Source organism: Lotus japonicus, chromosome 1, assembly GCF_012489685.1.
Source record: "Lotus japonicus ecotype B-129 chromosome 1, LjGifu_v1.2".
In the NCBI taxonomy this organism is placed as follows: Eukaryota; Viridiplantae; Streptophyta; class Magnoliopsida; order Fabales; family Fabaceae; genus Lotus; species Lotus japonicus.
Genome location: NC_080041.1, coordinates 89279929 through 89297209, shown reverse-complemented (window position 1 = coordinate 89297209; position 17281 = coordinate 89279929). Strand labels below are relative to the sequence as shown.

Here is a 17281-nt window from a genome sequence, read left to right as displayed (position 1 = left end):
TACAAAAATGGTTCACGACCCATCCACCCTCTTCTTTCTCTTCAGCGACTGTGTGAGAAAGATAGGGTTAGAGAGAGGTACCAGCTCCAGCTATGATGAGGAGCTTCAGATTTATAGAAGGGGAAAAACCAGATTTTTTAAGACTACTGTTTGAACTTGAAATACCCAACAAATCTAGATCTGCAATCACCGAAAATTGATCACCAAAATCTGCCATGCTCAAGAGAGGAAGAAGGGCTATGGTTTCTGGAACTCAAGCTTCGATTAAAAACCCATAAAAGCTTCAACCTTCCTCCATCGCACTCCATGGCAGAACTGGAACTCGCCATAAAGCTGCTAGCTGAGGGGTCAAGGGGTGACAGCGGTGAGGTGGCCGGTGCTGGTGAGGTGGACGGCGGTGGCATGGCCGACGGCGGAGAAGCACCAGAAGCAGGGAAAAGAAAATAGAGAACCAGATGAAAAGAGGAGAGGAGGGGTTGTCTAATTTACAATTTTATCCTTTTTGTCATAATTCAATCCCAACCACTAAATTAAAGAATATTCCAAAAATTTCAGATCTAACGGTGTATAATCATGGTGCACCGGTGGACCAGAAAAATAAGTGTCCACTCTAGTGGGCACCGCTATTTTTTTAGATAATATAAACAATAAGAAATTTTACTAAAATATAAAAGCTTAAAAAAAAGAAACTGGTAATGTGCGACGGAATATTAGTTCGTCACAAAAACCTTGGCTAGAGCTTGGATCTAGCGACGAATCTTTGAAAGGAGTTTTCCGTCGCAAGTTCGGTGGCAGAGTAAAAGATGCTAAATCCGTCTCCTTTAGCGACGAATATCACTCCCTCTCTTATTACGTCGCTCAATCAATTGTTACGGTAATTCTCCTTGTAAATCTGTGATGCCTATTGCGACGGACGTCATCCGTGTCAAAATTTCCGCCGCTAAATTGTGACGGTTTAATTTTCCGTCGCAAATGAATAAGAGAAATGCAAGATTTCACATGATCCATTCCCATAGATAAGAAAGCAGAGATGCTAGGTGGTGTGTGACTGTGAGTAAACAAAGGACAAAGACATTGTATCATTTGCAAGCATAGCAATGGTCTCATCCTTAATGTTAGGAGCAGCTACTACAGCATTGTCACCTTCTACTTGTTCTACACTGTCATCATCATCATCATCATCATCACCATCACCATTACCACCACCACCACCACCATCATCATCATCACCATCATCATTATTTTCACGAAGATTTGCTGTAACTTGGTTCTCTGCAGCTTCATTTGGTTATTCAGCTCTGCCACAACCCCAGTTACTATTTGGTGCAAAAGGATTTCCATTTCAAGTACCAGAGGCTATTGCTGCTGCAGAAAAAAAGCTAGTCCCACCAGTGCCAAATTTGTTTGATTGGGTCCAAAATGACAAGCGAAGATTTCTCCATGTTGTGTACAAAGTTGGAGACTTAGAGAAGACTATAAAGTATGAAAGTTTATGTAAATAAATACATGTGTGTGAAACTTGATTTAGTGATGTGGGGTTATTGAATTTGATTGCATTTTTGGAATTTGGGATGCAGGTTCTACACTGAATGCCTTGGCATGAAGCTGTTGAGACAACGTGATATACCAGAAGATAGATATTCAAATGCTTTTCTTGGATATGGGCCTGAAGATTCCAGTTTTACAGTTGAACTTACCTACAGTGAGTTCAGATTTCAATGCTACTCTTTTTTTTTTTTTGTGAAGTCTTTATGCATAAAATGGTCTCTCATCTTGCTATTTCATGGTGATTGCAGATTATGGAGTGGATAACTATGACATTGGAGCTGGCTTTGGCCATTTTGGTATTGTGACTGAGGATGTAAGCTCTTGAATAGATAATAAAGCATTATTATTAGCAACTGCATTGTGAACTTGTAATTAAACATGTTCGTTTTGAATGACTCTCGAGCATTTGGCTTTGACTGATGAAGTTTTATATCAAGGTGTTTGTTAAAATGCTACTGTTAGCTATTTTTATATGTAACACAAATAACAATATGAAATTCCTATAGGAATTTAAAAACTGAATTGCCTTTCAGAGTTCCTTTTGCTACAAAATCTTCCATTTCTTGGGTTTGGAGATGTTCGTATTTGCTGGATGAATTTTTTGAGACAATTTAGATTATTGGGGTTTTATACTGCAATTTTTGCAGGTTGCCAAGACAGTAGATCTAATAAAGGCAAAAGAGGGCAAGGTTACCAAGGAACCAGGGCCTTTCATTGAAGATCCTGATGGTTATAAGTTTAAGCTGTTGGAGAGAAAAGGACCTACTTCGGAACCCTTTAGCCAAGTGATGCTTCGAGTAGGTGATCTTGATCGTGCCATAGCCTTTTATCAAAAAGTGAGTATATCTACTGCTTTATAGTAAAGGTTCCTTCAACTGCTTTGATGTAAACTCACGTATAGCTTAATGCTTTTCCTTGTCTATGTTGGTTTCAAAGGCTATTGGCATGAAACTTCTTTTCAAGGAAGATAACCCTGACCACAAGGTAACTTCTACTTGTGACTACTAATCAGATGCATTACTTTTGTATTCCTGACATAACTGTTTTGTTTGATATTTATAATTTCTACATAATAAAGTTTACTGATGGGATGTGCTCAGTAGTAGTTGTGCATTTTGTTTGATTAGTCTACCTAAATATTGAATGAATAAAGAGAAATTTTCTCCACCACTATATTAGCTTCAATATCTTTGAATTAGTTTGCATATACCTACGGAGAACTGTTAAACTAACCACCTGAATGATAACTGAATGCATTGGGGAGGTTTTGTCGGAAGTCTCTATATTTCTCATGGTATTATATTCCCTCGTCTGTTGATAGGTTAGAAAACTATCTGCTATTCTGAAAAGGTAGGTGTTAATAATTTCAATTCAAATGGAAGTCTAATTAGTTTCAAGACATTTTAATGGCTGTTCTGAAAATTTTATGCTAATTTTAGTATTTGTACTGTTGTGAAAAGTATATTTATTCTGATAACTCTCGGCTATGCTTTCCATGATTGCTTTCCAGTACACAGTAGCCGTAATGGGCTATGGTTCTGAAGCTGATAATCCTGTTCTAGAACTGACATATAACTATGGCGTTACTAATTATGACAAAGGAAATGGTTATGCACAGGTAGACACAATTCTTCTTCTATTTGCAGACGAGGATTTTTGTGATTTTTGCCTGTCATCCACAACTGTTTGCTGTATGTCATTGTAATGTTGTATTTGCAACTCATTTTGTGTTTGAACAGATTGCAATAGGCACAAATGATATCTACAAGACTGCAGAAGCAATCAAATTGTCTGGAGGGAAGATTATCCGTGAACCTGGGCCCTTGCCAGGTATCAACACCAAGATCGTAGTTTGCTTGGACCCTGATGGTTGGAAATTGGTATGACCTCTTATTCTGTTTCTGCTGGGTTGTAAATGATTTATTATTTGCCTTAAGACTTCAACTCTGTCACTAATGAAATTGACCTACATGCATTGATGAAACTCATAAGGGTTTAGTAGATGAATTGATAGGTGGTATGAGTAATGCGTAACAAAGAGGGTAGTCATGAGAGGAATGACATGTGGGTAAATTAATGAATTATGTAAAGAACCAAACCAAAAAGACAGAGAGATATTCTAGAGTTTGATTTCTGTATCGAATTTTCTAATGTGAGGAATGCTAGTAACAAACTTTTATTGTCAGTGACACTTTTCCACATACTGTGTAGTTGATTCGTTTTTTTAAACAATCAACACATTTACCTTGTAAATTAATCACTTTTTAAAAAACAGACCAAGCATATGTGTGAAATAATGTGTTCTCATATTGTTACCACTTTTTTTCAAACCTGTCACCTAGAGTTCTCTAGACATATTCCTCTTAGACTTTTTGTGCAGTACAATGCACTGATGGAAGCCTTCTCATTATGTTCGAATTCACATGCTGCGTCTTAGTTTATAGTCTGACTTGTTTGTTACTTCATGCAGGTATTTGTTGATAATGTTGATTTTCTGAAGGAACTATAGGATCCGACACATCTTCACAGAACTTATGCAAATCTAACAATTTTGTCGGTGAAATCTTACATTCATACAGTGACTGTAAAATCTACAATCCATCTGTGTAACCCCCTCCAATCACTGTGAGAAGAAAGGAAAGAAAAGTAAAATGTATATTTACAAACAACCCCAATGGAAATTTTATTATTTTTTATTATGCTACTTTGGCACTGCAATTCAATATGTGCTGGATCCCCTCAAGCCAGAACTGTTTGTCTCCTTTACTTCCACATTCAAATTCTATTATCCTGTCTGCTGTTTTTATTCCAAAGTATGCCCTCTTTTCACCGATGTCTTCCTTCTCCCTTCCGGGCCAAGCTTGGACATCAATGCCAACTCCAGTGACTATATCTGTCATTTTAGGCCATACCTTAACATTGTTGACCAGTGGCAGGAATAAAATAAGTAAGTGCTGTGTAAGAAACTTTGCTTACATTTCTTCTTTTTTGTGAATGTTCCTGCCATATGCTTGCTTTTCATTTTTGCGACGACCTGTTGTCATTTTGTGTTTAGTAGATATTCCAAATAATAATAAAAGATTGACCAACAGGAGCCTTGAAATATTGATCTATGCCAGAACTAGTTAAACTTTCTAGGCAGCTAAGCTCTTGGAAATTATTGGAACTCATGCCTATGATCTGTTAATGAATGTATGAAGTCTCTTCTATCAATTACCTGCAAATTTGAGTTTATATTGAAAGACACTTGCTTCCAGTGCAGAGCTCCTGCAAAAGATAAAACAGCATCTTTGCATACATTAGAGGTGTAAACTTCTATACACATGTATCCTTTTATTCTTTTCAAATGAAGCCATTTTTGCAAACATTTCAGTAAACATACCTTTTCTTGTACGTTTGAGAAGTTGTCCTCCTCTAAAGACACAGTCCAGTGCTGTCAAAATGTTTGCTTCTTTGCTTTGATCATGCTTCTCGTCAACTAGAGGAATTGCAGTGGCTCCAAGCCCCTTTTGCAGCCTTGCCTTTAGAGTAGCCGCTCCTCGCAAAGCTGCCAACAAAGCATTTAGTTCATTATATTTCCTCTTATTTTGTGTTAGAATCTGACTATATCAAGGGGAAATAAATCATAGAATGCAGGTTTTAGCCGAGTTTTCCTTACTATTATGTTGCTCAGTAAGTATGAGTTTATTTATTGTCCTTTTCACTTTTTTCCTTTGAGCTTAGATTAATTTATGGAGTCAGATGACTTGGTGTATGAATTTTAGATGGAGTCTACTTTCATAAAAATAAGTGGAGCTGTCATAAAACACGGTTCATTTTGGTCTGAAATTGAGAATTGAACTTCAAGTTTTGATACCTGTGGCTGCTCCGGCTGTTAGAGCCATAATATCTCCATTGGTTTTTGCATTAATGGCAGAGTCGACTACTGTTATAATTTGGTCATGTTCAGCCCCCATATCTTCTGCAATCTCAATGCAGTGAGAGGCCACTAAAGCTGCTGCAGATGCAATTGCAGCAGAGGCTATGGTAGGGTTCTTTTGGTCGGCATTAGGCATTTCAGGTGATGCTATTGAAGCTACCACTGCTGCAACAGCAGCAGCAACACCAACCACAGATACTGCAGCATGCAACTGAGCATTTTGGCTCCTAATTTCTTGCTTTTTCCTCTCTTTCTGGTCTTTCATCCACCTACCCATTGTCTTCCCTCTAAGCAATCCCTTGTAAATCTGGTGCAAAAATTTGCACCAAGAATTTAAAAATTAGGAAAGAAACCACTGATTAGTATAGTAATACATTAAGCTCGCATTTGAGTCTATGATGATCATAGGGTTAAATGCAAGATACCCCATTCCTCAGCAAGTTCTGACTGTAAAGGAATTCTGGATTGATTGCTTGATGGAATAAAAATAAATCCTGCATATGACAGACTGGTATGTCAATGATTTAGGCACGCTAAAGATTGACTCACTGTGATAAACAAGGTTTGATAGTTATGGGTGTCAACTGTTGATGGCACGCAGTTATTGTCAAGGAGAAACTAAGTTCTTCTACAATTGTTTCCAAAGTCATAATTAGTCCTGGGGATAGGCTTATGTGAGTCGCTTATGAGTTTTCGAATTGATTTTGAATGAAGAGAAATTGATCAAAACATGCTATAAAACAACTTCATGAAAGCAAGCTAACCCCAAATGACAGTCTTCCAACTCTTAATTGAAGCTGAAAAATGGACCAAATTGTTTCTTGTGTCTTGTGATTATTTTTGTTACCATATAAGACGTGGAGCAGTAAAGTACCTTCGTTTCATCACTGTCTTTTGGTGAAATTGGAGGGCAAGAGCTGTCAGATAACTGCTAAAGTAACTTGCATCAGAAATCCAGAACCAATATTAATGTATAAAGCAACAGGAAGACATGAGACTATTGAAGAATCCTTGACCAGAAAACTATATGTCTATTCTGGGAATTTTCTTTCACTTGAAATTCCCTTTTGGAGGGTTTAGAATAGATATTCCTTTTTCCTTTTCTTTACCCTGCACAGGTGTGTGTGTGTGTGTGTGTGTGTGAAAAATCTGTTTTACGAGAACTAATATATATAGTGTTTGCATGATTTTCATTCAGTTCACATGATGCATTGTCAACTAAAAAGGAAGTAGCTAAAAGTATTGCTAATGGCCTAATTTAAATAATCCTCTCAAAGAAAATGTTCTTACAGAATCCTTTGAAGCAGCAGAACCCGTGGTACATAATTGATTACCAGAAGGGCACGAACTTGGCATCTCAACACCAGTGGAGGTCTTAATATTGGTGGTGCTATGCAGTGCTTTGGAGAGTTCCATGGCTGAAAGACTCCATGATCTAGCAAGGAACTCCATAGATTCAGTTGGAGTATCAAGCTGAGCACCAGATGATGCAGGCCAATCTGCAGGAGCATTCTCATCAATGTTCCCTAGGTGATGAACTGAGCATTTAGAGCTAGGCATGCTGGAGCTCACTGACATTGTAAATAATCACAGAAAATTAGTGCAATGATTTCACCTGAATGGAGCTTAATCATAAGAATTAGAAGAAGTGTGGATTCTTTTTTGTTTCATCATGTGAAGTATATATATATATTAGTAGGATAACTTTTGGAGCCTGATGGAGAAAATTGAGAAATTGTCTTAGAATGAAAAAACAAAGTGAACACTCACTTGTAAATATTGATACCCTAATGCCTCAATATCACTCAAAACTCAGGAGACTGGAGATTAAAAATCTCATAGTGAGAGTGAGAATTGAGAGCAAGAACAAGATGATGAGAGGACTGATGAGCAACAGTGTGATATTTAAAAGGAAAATATGATGTTGTTTCCAAGTTTTCTTTATTAAGGAAAATGAAAACAACATAAAAGATTCCTAGTGATGACTGATGAGTGATGAATGAAAGGACCCAATTTAGAGGCCATTCATTCTTGTCTTCCAACTTAAGTTGCTTTTGAATTCCACCTCTTAGTGCTTTATTGATAAAGAGTTAAAGACCTATTTTTATGGCAGCCGAGTTCATCATTACTAGATTCTCCTTTGTCACCCCTATCACTTTCTAAAATAGAGCTTTGGGGACCCTTTTGTACGCTGCTTCTTTACATTATTTTGCAAAAACTAGATAATGTTTAATTATAATGTTCTGTCAATTGGGTTAGTTTTACAGTTGACCTTGCTGTGGAGTGTGGACAATGTCATTTGGCTACAGTGTTCCCGCGTGAATCTATTATTTTCATCTATCAAAGCAAACGACAAAAGGGTTTTTTTTTTCTTCTTCTTTACCCCCATCTTTTGTTGAATTCTGTTGATGATTACTGAGAGAACCCTTAATGTAAAGGGTTTTGAAATCCCTTCAACAGCATCGCAACCACAATTGTGACAATTTCAACTCGCATTTGTCCGCAATGCAGCCGCAATCGCAACTGCAATTTAGAACCATAGTTATTGCATGGGCAAGTATTTGCAGGGTCCTGCTCCTACATATAATAGTTTGGATTGTTGAATATTCGCTTCTTATTAAACTTCTTCTAATTCTAACCACAATATGAAAGTTCTTTAGAAATCAAAATACAAACCCAAGTCCAAAGGTGAAGTATAAGTCGGATTCTAACACCAAAATAAACTTAAACTATCCAATTTGTTTCAATAAACTATGAACTAGATTGTTGTGAACAATTGTGTTCGGCTTCACTTCTAACACCGCATTCATTGAAAGAATCACGTTAGGTCATAAGCTACAATGTGAAGCTTTTATTTTTGTTAGATGCACATCCAAACATGAACTTGTAGTATGAAGTGAGTAAGCTTGTACGCTAACAAAAAACATAACTGTACACAAGAAAAAGACGAACAAATTCGTGTGCTGAATGCTTGAGAGAAAAACAAAAGGAAATTAGATGATGAGAGGGACAAAAAAATGATTGTGGCTTCCCATCACGCATTCATGTTCCACTCATCATAAATAAAGAGAAAAATTAACTCCACCAAACTTCTTCCTTGTGTGTGTGGACACCCACCAGCATAACCAGTTCTTCAAAATCGTACAACCTCGTTAATTTCCCTCTCTCTGAAGTCTTAAAGTGGGGCATTTGCCCCTCTTAACATGATGTATCATCCACCAATACATTTGGGATGAAGGTGTCATGTGAAGGAAGTTCATTCATGTCATGGTATCTTGCTTGTCAGTGGAAACAAAAAAAAAATCTAAGTGACTCCTCCAAATCCTGTTAGAGAAACACAACAAGTCAGTGACTGGCTCAGCTATAGTAAAGAAAGTTCGATAATAATGTAGCATTCAGTCCAACTCTATACTCTAGATAAATGATTTCCTTACCTACTATTTGGCTGATGAAATTCGGCGTAGAGAAGGAATCCAGCTACTTGAAACATGGGAATTAGCCCCAAAAACACGACTCGGGTTAGAAGTTCCTATGGACCTTTCTGGCTTTGAGACATTTTCTGTAGATGACTTGGGCGGGGCAGATGAAGTGGGTGGAACATTCTTCAGCCACATAAAAATAAAAATTCAAAAGAAAGATCAGCACAATTGAAATAAATAACAGCTGGAACACTCAGAAAAAAAGCAAGGCTGCCCTATCTTAGAAATTACTGTGACTTACATGTTTCTCGGCCTGATTCTTGGTATTCGGATTCTGAACATTTGATGGCTTAGGCCTTGCACAAACACTTGGGCGTTCAAGATTGGCAAACATTTTTGTTATATTCATTTGACCCGAATCATCAGTTCCTGAAAAGATGTTAGGCATAGGCATTAGGATGTGATCTGTATAGAAAGCATCACTTCACTATACTTCAGACTTGTAAGGTTATCTCAGTTCAACACTGTTACAGCTAAGCAAAAATTCTATGTGAAAAAGAAAAGTTAATGATAATTATAATAAATACAAACAGTTCATTGGTAATATCTGTCCATATTGAACACTATCTTAGTATCTTAGCATATCAGATGGTATTATATTTTGTTTGCAGAGATAACAAAAATCCAGGAAAAAATATCCCACATGAAAGTACAAGCAAGTCACTGTTTCCTTCTTTTTTTGTGCGCTTTAAAATGTCACTTTAAATTCTAACTCATTCTACTGGAAATTTCAAATCTCTGCTAGCAAATCACATAATATAACACACTTCCTTCAACCACATGATAAGAAACTAAGGTTACCTGCATTCTTTTCAGTAAGACTTGGTGCTAGACTGCTAGGCACAGCAGCTGAAGGCTGCAAATAAGTTATTTACTCAAGTGAGAAAGAGAATAAAATCAAGAAAGTTTAATATGTAAGTGATCAGAAACTCCATATGCATACTAAGAAAAGCAAGCTAGACCATCATTAAAAAAAGTTTAAAAGAGTTTATGTATTTACTTCTATATGAAAATAAGAATAAAAAATAACTATTGAGAAAATACTACAATTACTGACAAATGATTGATTTGGTCTCTTTGTCTGTTGCGCCTGCTGATATTTTAGGATGGACCAGTCGTATAAATAGTCACGATCATATCCTGCTCATTATATTCAGCCAAGCAAACTTCTTAGTACATTAAGGGAGAAAATAAATACAACAGACAAGATCACCAAAACATGATAAATAAACCTTGAAACCCTAAGATTGTTGATGCATGATACAATTAGTTATTCCCAAGCACAAACATGAACATGCATAAAATTTGCACAATCTGAAAACTTGATTTTATGCGTTTGGTTATAGAATTACATAAACATAAACACAATCATTATCACACTAAGTGAGGTCAGCTATATGGATCACATGATCCATATTGAAGATACGACCAATTTTACGTTGACTACCGCAGGCCTAAAAACAATGTTCCTCCTTTATCCAAGTTTAGGACCGACTATGAATAACATATAGGCGGAGCTTTTGGAGATAGAATAAAGAATGAAAAGTAGTAGTAAGACCTTAAAAACTTTAAGAAATTGCTTTGCATTATTTTCGACCTCAAGTAGGTCTCCTTTCCAATTAATGCCTTGGTAAATAATTTTGTGCTACTGGCACAAAATCTAGCATAACTAGACGAAATAGGAAGTAAGGTTAAATACTTAATGACAACCATAAAATAACCCACTTCTACAGTCAACAGGCTAAATCAATCAACCAATAAGCAAATTGTCATTTTCAACAAACAAGGAGCTATATTTCCAATTAACAGAGAAATGAATTAAATCAAACATTTGATAAAAATATAAAATAAACAGCCAATACCTTCACGAGTGAACAAATCACGAAACAGACGCTTTAAGAATCCATAATCCGGATCTTGATCAAATTGCAAGGAGTGACAGTAATGAAAGTAAGAAGCGAACTCCACAGGATATGACTTGCAAAGCATCTAATACCAAGAAATATTGAATCAGTAAATTTCTCTGTAACAAACAAGTTCAATAAGAAAATCTTCAAGGACTGGATGAACTAAAATTTAATTGATTCAGTAATAGCAAGCCTTAAAATCTCTTAATTTAATAGTTTAATTAAGAAAGTGTTCTAACTTAAGATCTGAATTGCGGTTGATTCTTCTTGTTTTGCATAATTCTAAAGAATTGGGGACCAGGGGATTAATTGTTTTAAGAAATTAAAAAAATTCACATGCCTCAAAAGGAGTTGATAACTTCTTCTCACAAATCTTGTCATATTTTTCCTTTTTGGTGACTGCTTTCAGACCCTGCCAAGGAAGGCTAAAAAGGCAAAAACCAGATAGTCAAGCCCTATATTTACTTGAAAAATCTATGCAATTGATATTCACATGCATAATTTTTTAAAACTCAAGATGCAGACAGAACTACATGAATAGGAAGAAACGTACCTTCCGTTTAAAAAGTACATAAGTACATAACCAAGAGATTCCAAATCATCACGACGACCTTGCTCTGACAAAATAAAACCAAAGTAGTGAGAAATTTGTCAGTTACAACCTGTAGCTGTAAACAATAAAATTTTCTTTCTACCCACCAATTCCTATGTGAGTATTGCGACTGGCATAACGTGCCGTCCCTGTTAAGTTTTTATTCTCCCTGTATGTTTATAACAAGATTAAGTTAGGTAAAAAAACCTGGCTTGAAAAACCCAAACTGGCAAGCACAAGTAACAGTGAGAATGAATCAATCAGAAGAATTCAAAAAAGCATTATTCGAGATTCCATAGATATCAAGTTGGAGGAAGATTTCCCATTGATGAACAACAATGCAGGTTTATTTTAGAAATCAAAATCATGTCTATTTTAACAAAACGCACAGGAAGGATGGCATAGGCGCACTGGTTAGACCAGTAAAAAAAAAACTTGGTAATTATAAAATTTAGCGACAGAAATCGTGATTAAAGACTATTTTGTTGCATGGTATCCAATAAATACCAGCCGCATTAATTTATCTTTTGCTTAGTATAATCTTATAGATTCTTTAGTATTTTACAACATATTAAGCCTACTATGACATTAAAACAATCTGATTTTGTTAGTAACACCTCTAGAACTTAGGGTTGAAAATGAAGAAACAACGAAAACGTGTACCGCTAAAGTAAACAACTTCTAGTGAAAATAAGGTTTTTCTTTTTCCGAATGACTAGCCTTCATCAGAAGGAAAGTCAAAAGGAAAACATCTTGTCAGGTGGAAAAACATTCAAGTAGATTTATGACACTAAAAAACATTATAGCAAAACAGGATCCATATAACAAGAGATCATTAAGTATAAAATCAAATTGAACAGAACAAAATGTACCTGTAAGGAATATGCTTGAGTGTTTTAGGGTCCCAATATCTTTTTGCTAGTCCAAAATCAATAACATAAACCTGTGAATGTAACAAATTGCAGAAAACATATAAATGGAATTGGAAGCATAAAAGGAATCACCAGACAGGAAATTATCCACATAAGTTGTTCATGATAGAGAATGAGTTTTGATGATTTTACCTGCCTTGATTTTCTCCCAATTCCCATAAGGAAGTTATCTGGTTTGATGTCTCTATGCAAAAAACCCTTGGAGTGCATGTACTCTATTCTCGAAATCTGTGGTCAAGTAAATAAAAAGGACTTAATCATCAATTAATGTGCTTTCACTGAAAACTCCCATGTATCGGAGCACTAACTAAAAGGGGTAGATGTTAGAGACAAAAACTGTTATAGTAACTTGAGGAAACATGGTAATATCCCGACGACAAATTAAAATCAGTAGGAACGAATGTTTCTTCCTTGAAAATCTAAGCAAGCAATCCTGATAGGAATCAGTGGTTACCATTTGGTCGGCCAACAGCAAGACTGTTTTCAATGAAAACTTCCGCCCGCAATAGACAAAAAGGTCCTCCAGACTCCGTCCCAGAAGATCCATAACTAGAACATTATTGTCTCCATCAGTACCGCACCATTTCATACTTGGAATACCACCTAAAATCCAAAGAGTAAGAGGATTCAGGAACAAAAATAATTAGTATAACCCTTGGAAAATTTTTGCACAGCATTTATATTATCGAAAATGATTCTTCTATAACTTACTTTCTCCTTGGAAAATACTATATAACTTGGCCTCAAACAATAGTTGCGGATGTTTGGTCTTCTTGTTTTCCTGCAAAATAGAAACACAGCTGCTGTAAATCACTATTACAGTTCTTGAATAATTGCATACGAAAAACAATTGGAAAAAGTACGAACTTAGAAAGTATAGTTATCTTCATTCAAATTTGACCCAAGTTTTTTCAATAGTTTATGCAAGTAATTCAATGTAATCAACCAGATACATCCATGATCCAACTACAAACTGTTAGATGCACATAAGATAAATAATTCTGCTGGTGGAAACTCATAAATAACTGGATCAATAACTAAAGCAATTTTGGTCTCCTTCGATAATGCTTAGCGTGCACAAAAAGTCAACATTAGAAAGGATGCAACCCTAGCACAACTCTCATGATCAAAATGAAATCAATGAGTTATGACTATGTAAATTCACAATCAGGCAACAACAACAACAACAAAAAAACAGAGAAAAAATAATTAAAAAAATTAGAAGAAAAGCAAAAATTGCATGACATGATGATAAAGAGGCTAAAATTGAAAGAAAACAAACCATCTTGACGGCAACAATCTCAGCGGTATCAATATTTGAGGCTGCAAAAAACAACAAGAAGCAGAAAAAGGCATGTTAAAATTGCACAACAATATAACTATGTCAATTATTGATTACACAAACTCCATAAATTCCAGTTTGAGAAGAATTCAAAGGTTTATCCATTACCTATATAAATTTCACCAAACGAGCCGCTACCAATTTTGCGGCCAATCTTAAACTTTCCGCCGATGATCCTCTCCATGGTGGTTGTTCAGCGGTTGGTGGCGGATTCTGAGAACGAAGAACACAGCGAATATGGATTCGGTTGGAAACACAGAGAGAGAGAGAGAGAGAGAACGCAAATGGAAGAAGAAGAAGGAAAGAAGAAAAAGAAAAGATATTGAAAGGGGAGGTTAATATAGGAATTTATGGATGTAAAGTTGTTTGGTGGTGCTGACCTGTACAAAGCGCTCTCAACGTTGTTCCAGGTTACCTAATAACCTAACCCAATCAAAATCGTGTAGCGTGTTGTGTTGGTTTAGTTTGCTTTCCGAGTAGAACAGCAAATTTCAAATAAAACACGCTTTTTTCGTGAGGAATAAGATTAATAAATATAGAAATAACCGACAGATACTACTTTATTATTTTCCTTTTTAGAAATGATTAGATTTATTATTTGGATAAATGGATAATCTGACTCAGCAGGATCTAATTATCCAATTAACGCGTCCTTTCATTTCATTTCCTTCAATAGTGGATGGATCTTGCTTTTTCTTCAAGATAAATAAATGTTTGATTGCGTTCATTCGTTCACTCTGGTCACTGTTGCAGGTGAGTATAGCCTTCCGAGAAGATTGAAACATAGGTCGCTTATAAAAGTATTTACAACTTGCTCATAAATACAGCTCTGTGACATTAGTGGTGAGAATCGAACAAGGAATTTTCTAAGAGAAAATGGTTTATTGAGAGGTGTTGACGATAATGGATCTTGCTGAGTAATTTCATTCCTTTGGTGAAAAAATAAATAAATAAATAATGGGAATTGCGTGGTTGGTATCATATATGGTAAAGAATAAGATACTAGTGTCCACTTGTGTGATGGTGATTGGTTGGTAAGGATTGTACAGCTCCTAAATTTGTGCTTTGAAAGGGAAGTCAATACTCAATTGGATAAGGTTGGCATTCATTGACCAGATGCTGCTCCAACTTCTTCTCAGACAAATGAATATATATACGGATTGATTTTTTACTTTTACAGGAAAGTAAACGTTTGTGGAAAAAATATAAACAACAATTTACTTACGTTACAAGATCAGAAATGTGAGAAAGGGAAATAAATATATTTTTTCCCATTTTGTACTCGTTATCTAGTTTATATTCCATTCAGTCCAGTCTCGACATTTTAGAGGTCGTGGGCAAATAATAAAAATGGACTCCTGATAATTTTTTTAAAGAACATTATCTATTTAAATTGTAAATAGCATCAACAACTTAAAAAATATGTGACCAACATAAATAAAATGTCGTATTCTAGTCAATATTATCCAAAAAAAAAAATTAACTACTTAAGAAAAGCCTCTCTCCTAGCATTTTTTGAAGCAAAATTTTCAATCAAATCTTCATATTGTATATTCTCCAACAAATTATTCTCAATTGCTATCAATGCTAACCCATTAACCCTTTCTTGTAACATGGTAGACCGCAAGTAAGAGCTCCTGATTGAGATCGAGTTAACTCATCAAGTCTTTTCTTTTTCTTACGTTTCTCACATCCAGAATCAAACTTTCTAATCTTAGGAGGCAATTTAGGAGGCATAGAGGAATAATTAGAACAAATTTAGAACCTGAAATTTCTCACTGTTCTTGATCAATTCTGCAGCGTTGAAGTTGAACGGGTAAATAAAAAATTAAGAGACAATTAATAACATGTTGATCAATTAATAACATCATTCAGAGGCAATAACATATAACAGTAGAGGCAGAGCATAGCAATAAGCCAAAACAGTACCTTGAAGCAAAAAGAAAAACGAAGCAGAACTGCAGAAGAAAAACGAAGCAGGCAAGCAGAGGCGTCGGCGGCCAAGGGCACGAACGCGCGGTTGAAGGAGCGGCGGTGGGTGACTCAAGTCGTCTTCAGTCTTCACATTTCGGTGCTTCCCTCCTTCAGTCGTTTGACGTTTCAGTTTCAGTGTTTCACCGTTTCAATTTCACTCTTTCTAATTCAAAATAGTACTAGGGTTTAAAATGGGTGGGTAAATGAATATTGATTATTGGGTAAATTAGTGGGCCAAAGTGCCAAACAAAAAAAAATCCAATCTATTAAATGGGAATTTTTTTAGGGAAAGTTTAATGATAATTTTTTTGGGACCCCTTCTTTTTGGAGGCCCTGGGCTGTGGGTCTGCCTGCACAGACCCAGGGTCGGCCCTCATTTGTTTGTTTTGTTGTATAATTGGAAACTAGGTGTAACTAAGAAAATAACAACGGATTTTATTTTAAAATTCTATATGAATAGATAAATTATAAATAGTAATCAATTATTTCCTATCTTTAATATATATATGACCATACAATCAGGGCGCGTATCAAGTGAGAGCAATGCTTATTGTGAGAGATGAGAGCGTCAAATTGTGATCATACATTATAAATGGATGGTTGAGATTTAATCTTGACCATTCATGTTAGATTTAATGGTCACGATTTAATACTCTCATCTCTCACAATAAGTATTACTCTCACTTAATACGTCCTAAGTTAAAATATATATAAATACATATATGAAAAAAAAAACTTAGTTTCTATATAAAACAACATATTCTATCAAACAACCAAATATTCTAAAAGTTTAAGTAATTAGGTCAAAGGCATATGAGTAATTGTATACTAATATATTTCTAACATATCCCCTCACAAGAGATCTCGCAGCTTCATTCATTGGGACCTAAATCTGAGACCTCAGCTTAAGTTAGAACAAACTAGTGTCAGTTAATCTACGCGCTTGGTGGTAATTAAAACATACAATGTAATTTTTCAAAAAATATATCATCTTAAAATTTAGAAAAAACATATCAACTTGTCTATATCAAATATCAATTGATTACTTTATTATATTATAGTAATGCGTGTAAGTTTGAGTAATTGTAATTCAAATTAAAAAAATATTAAAACTCTAAAAATCTATGTTAGGATTTTGTGACAGATTTGTTTCCGTAATAGAGAAAGTAAAAAAAAAAAATGTCAGTCACTGCCGGTGGCAATTTAAAAAAGAAAAACTTATATCACCACTTGGAGTGGTGGTTTATACTAACTTGGTAACTAAAAAAAAGTTGCACCACATTAGTAATTATTTGTATAAATTACACTATGCATGTAAAAAAATTGATGTATCAATATCTATTATGAGGTTGGACTTCCAAGTATCATATATGTTCTTCAAATTTCTTCATTCTTATTTTATTTTAAAAAATCCTAGCATTATAACTTCTTTCACAGACAATATCAAAGTCATCACTCCTAGAAATGAGTTGAAATTGATAACCATAATCATTAGACTTTGGTCATTTTCGACTACAAGAATCCTAACATGTCATATATTATTGTGATTGTTATGTTTGATTAGAAAGTTGTCAACTGATTCTCTTAA

The 17281-nt window shown here is 35.3% G+C and overlaps 3 protein-coding genes across 4 annotated transcripts; 1 reads left to right on the top strand and 2 right to left on the bottom strand.

Annotated features, from left to right (window-relative positions):
• The first annotated feature begins 1015 nt into the window (after window positions 1-1015).
• Window positions 1016-4273, top strand: LOC130727584 (probable lactoylglutathione lyase, chloroplastic). Its single transcript, XM_057578761.1, has 8 exons — window positions 1016-1480; window positions 1578-1702; window positions 1797-1861; window positions 2196-2384; window positions 2485-2532; window positions 3059-3166; window positions 3288-3428; window positions 4019-4273. Exons 1-8 carry the CDS (start codon window positions 1098-1100, stop codon window positions 4055-4057), a joined length of 1098 nt encoding a protein of 365 aa, XP_057434744.1. The 5' UTR covers window positions 1016-1097; the 3' UTR covers window positions 4058-4273.
• On the bottom strand, window positions 4245-8109 carry LOC130727583 (VAN3-binding protein). 2 transcript variants are annotated; one of them, XM_057578759.1, is made up of 9 exons: window positions 7238-8109; window positions 6758-7038; window positions 6342-6398; window positions 5893-5961; window positions 5405-5774; window positions 4931-5095; window positions 4766-4815; window positions 4525-4582; window positions 4245-4441 (listed from the first exon to the last, which is right to left on the bottom strand). In XM_057578759.1, coding segments are annotated over exons 1-9 (1248 nt in total). In that variant the 5' UTR covers window positions 7239-8109. The 2 variants fall into 2 exon arrangements, with proteins under 2 accessions (XP_057434742.1, XP_057434743.1); XM_057578760.1 differs by having other exon boundaries at window positions 6342-6395; window positions 7238-8042.
• A 302-nt stretch (window positions 8110-8411) lies between these two features.
• On the bottom strand, window positions 8412-14038 carry LOC130727582 (uncharacterized). Its single transcript, XM_057578757.1, has 15 exons — window positions 13828-14038; window positions 13660-13700; window positions 13089-13158; window positions 12832-12980; window positions 12510-12605; window positions 12318-12388; window positions 11553-11614; window positions 11407-11470; window positions 11194-11278; window positions 10809-10935; window positions 10004-10086; window positions 9748-9802; window positions 9188-9315; window positions 8902-9069; window positions 8412-8791 (listed from the first exon to the last, which is right to left on the bottom strand). Exons 1-14 carry the CDS (start codon window positions 13901-13903, stop codon window positions 8905-8907), a joined length of 1272 nt encoding a protein of 423 aa, XP_057434740.1. The 5' UTR covers window positions 13904-14038; the 3' UTR covers window positions 8412-8791; window positions 8902-8904.
• Between the last annotated feature and the right edge of the window lie 3243 nt (window positions 14039-17281).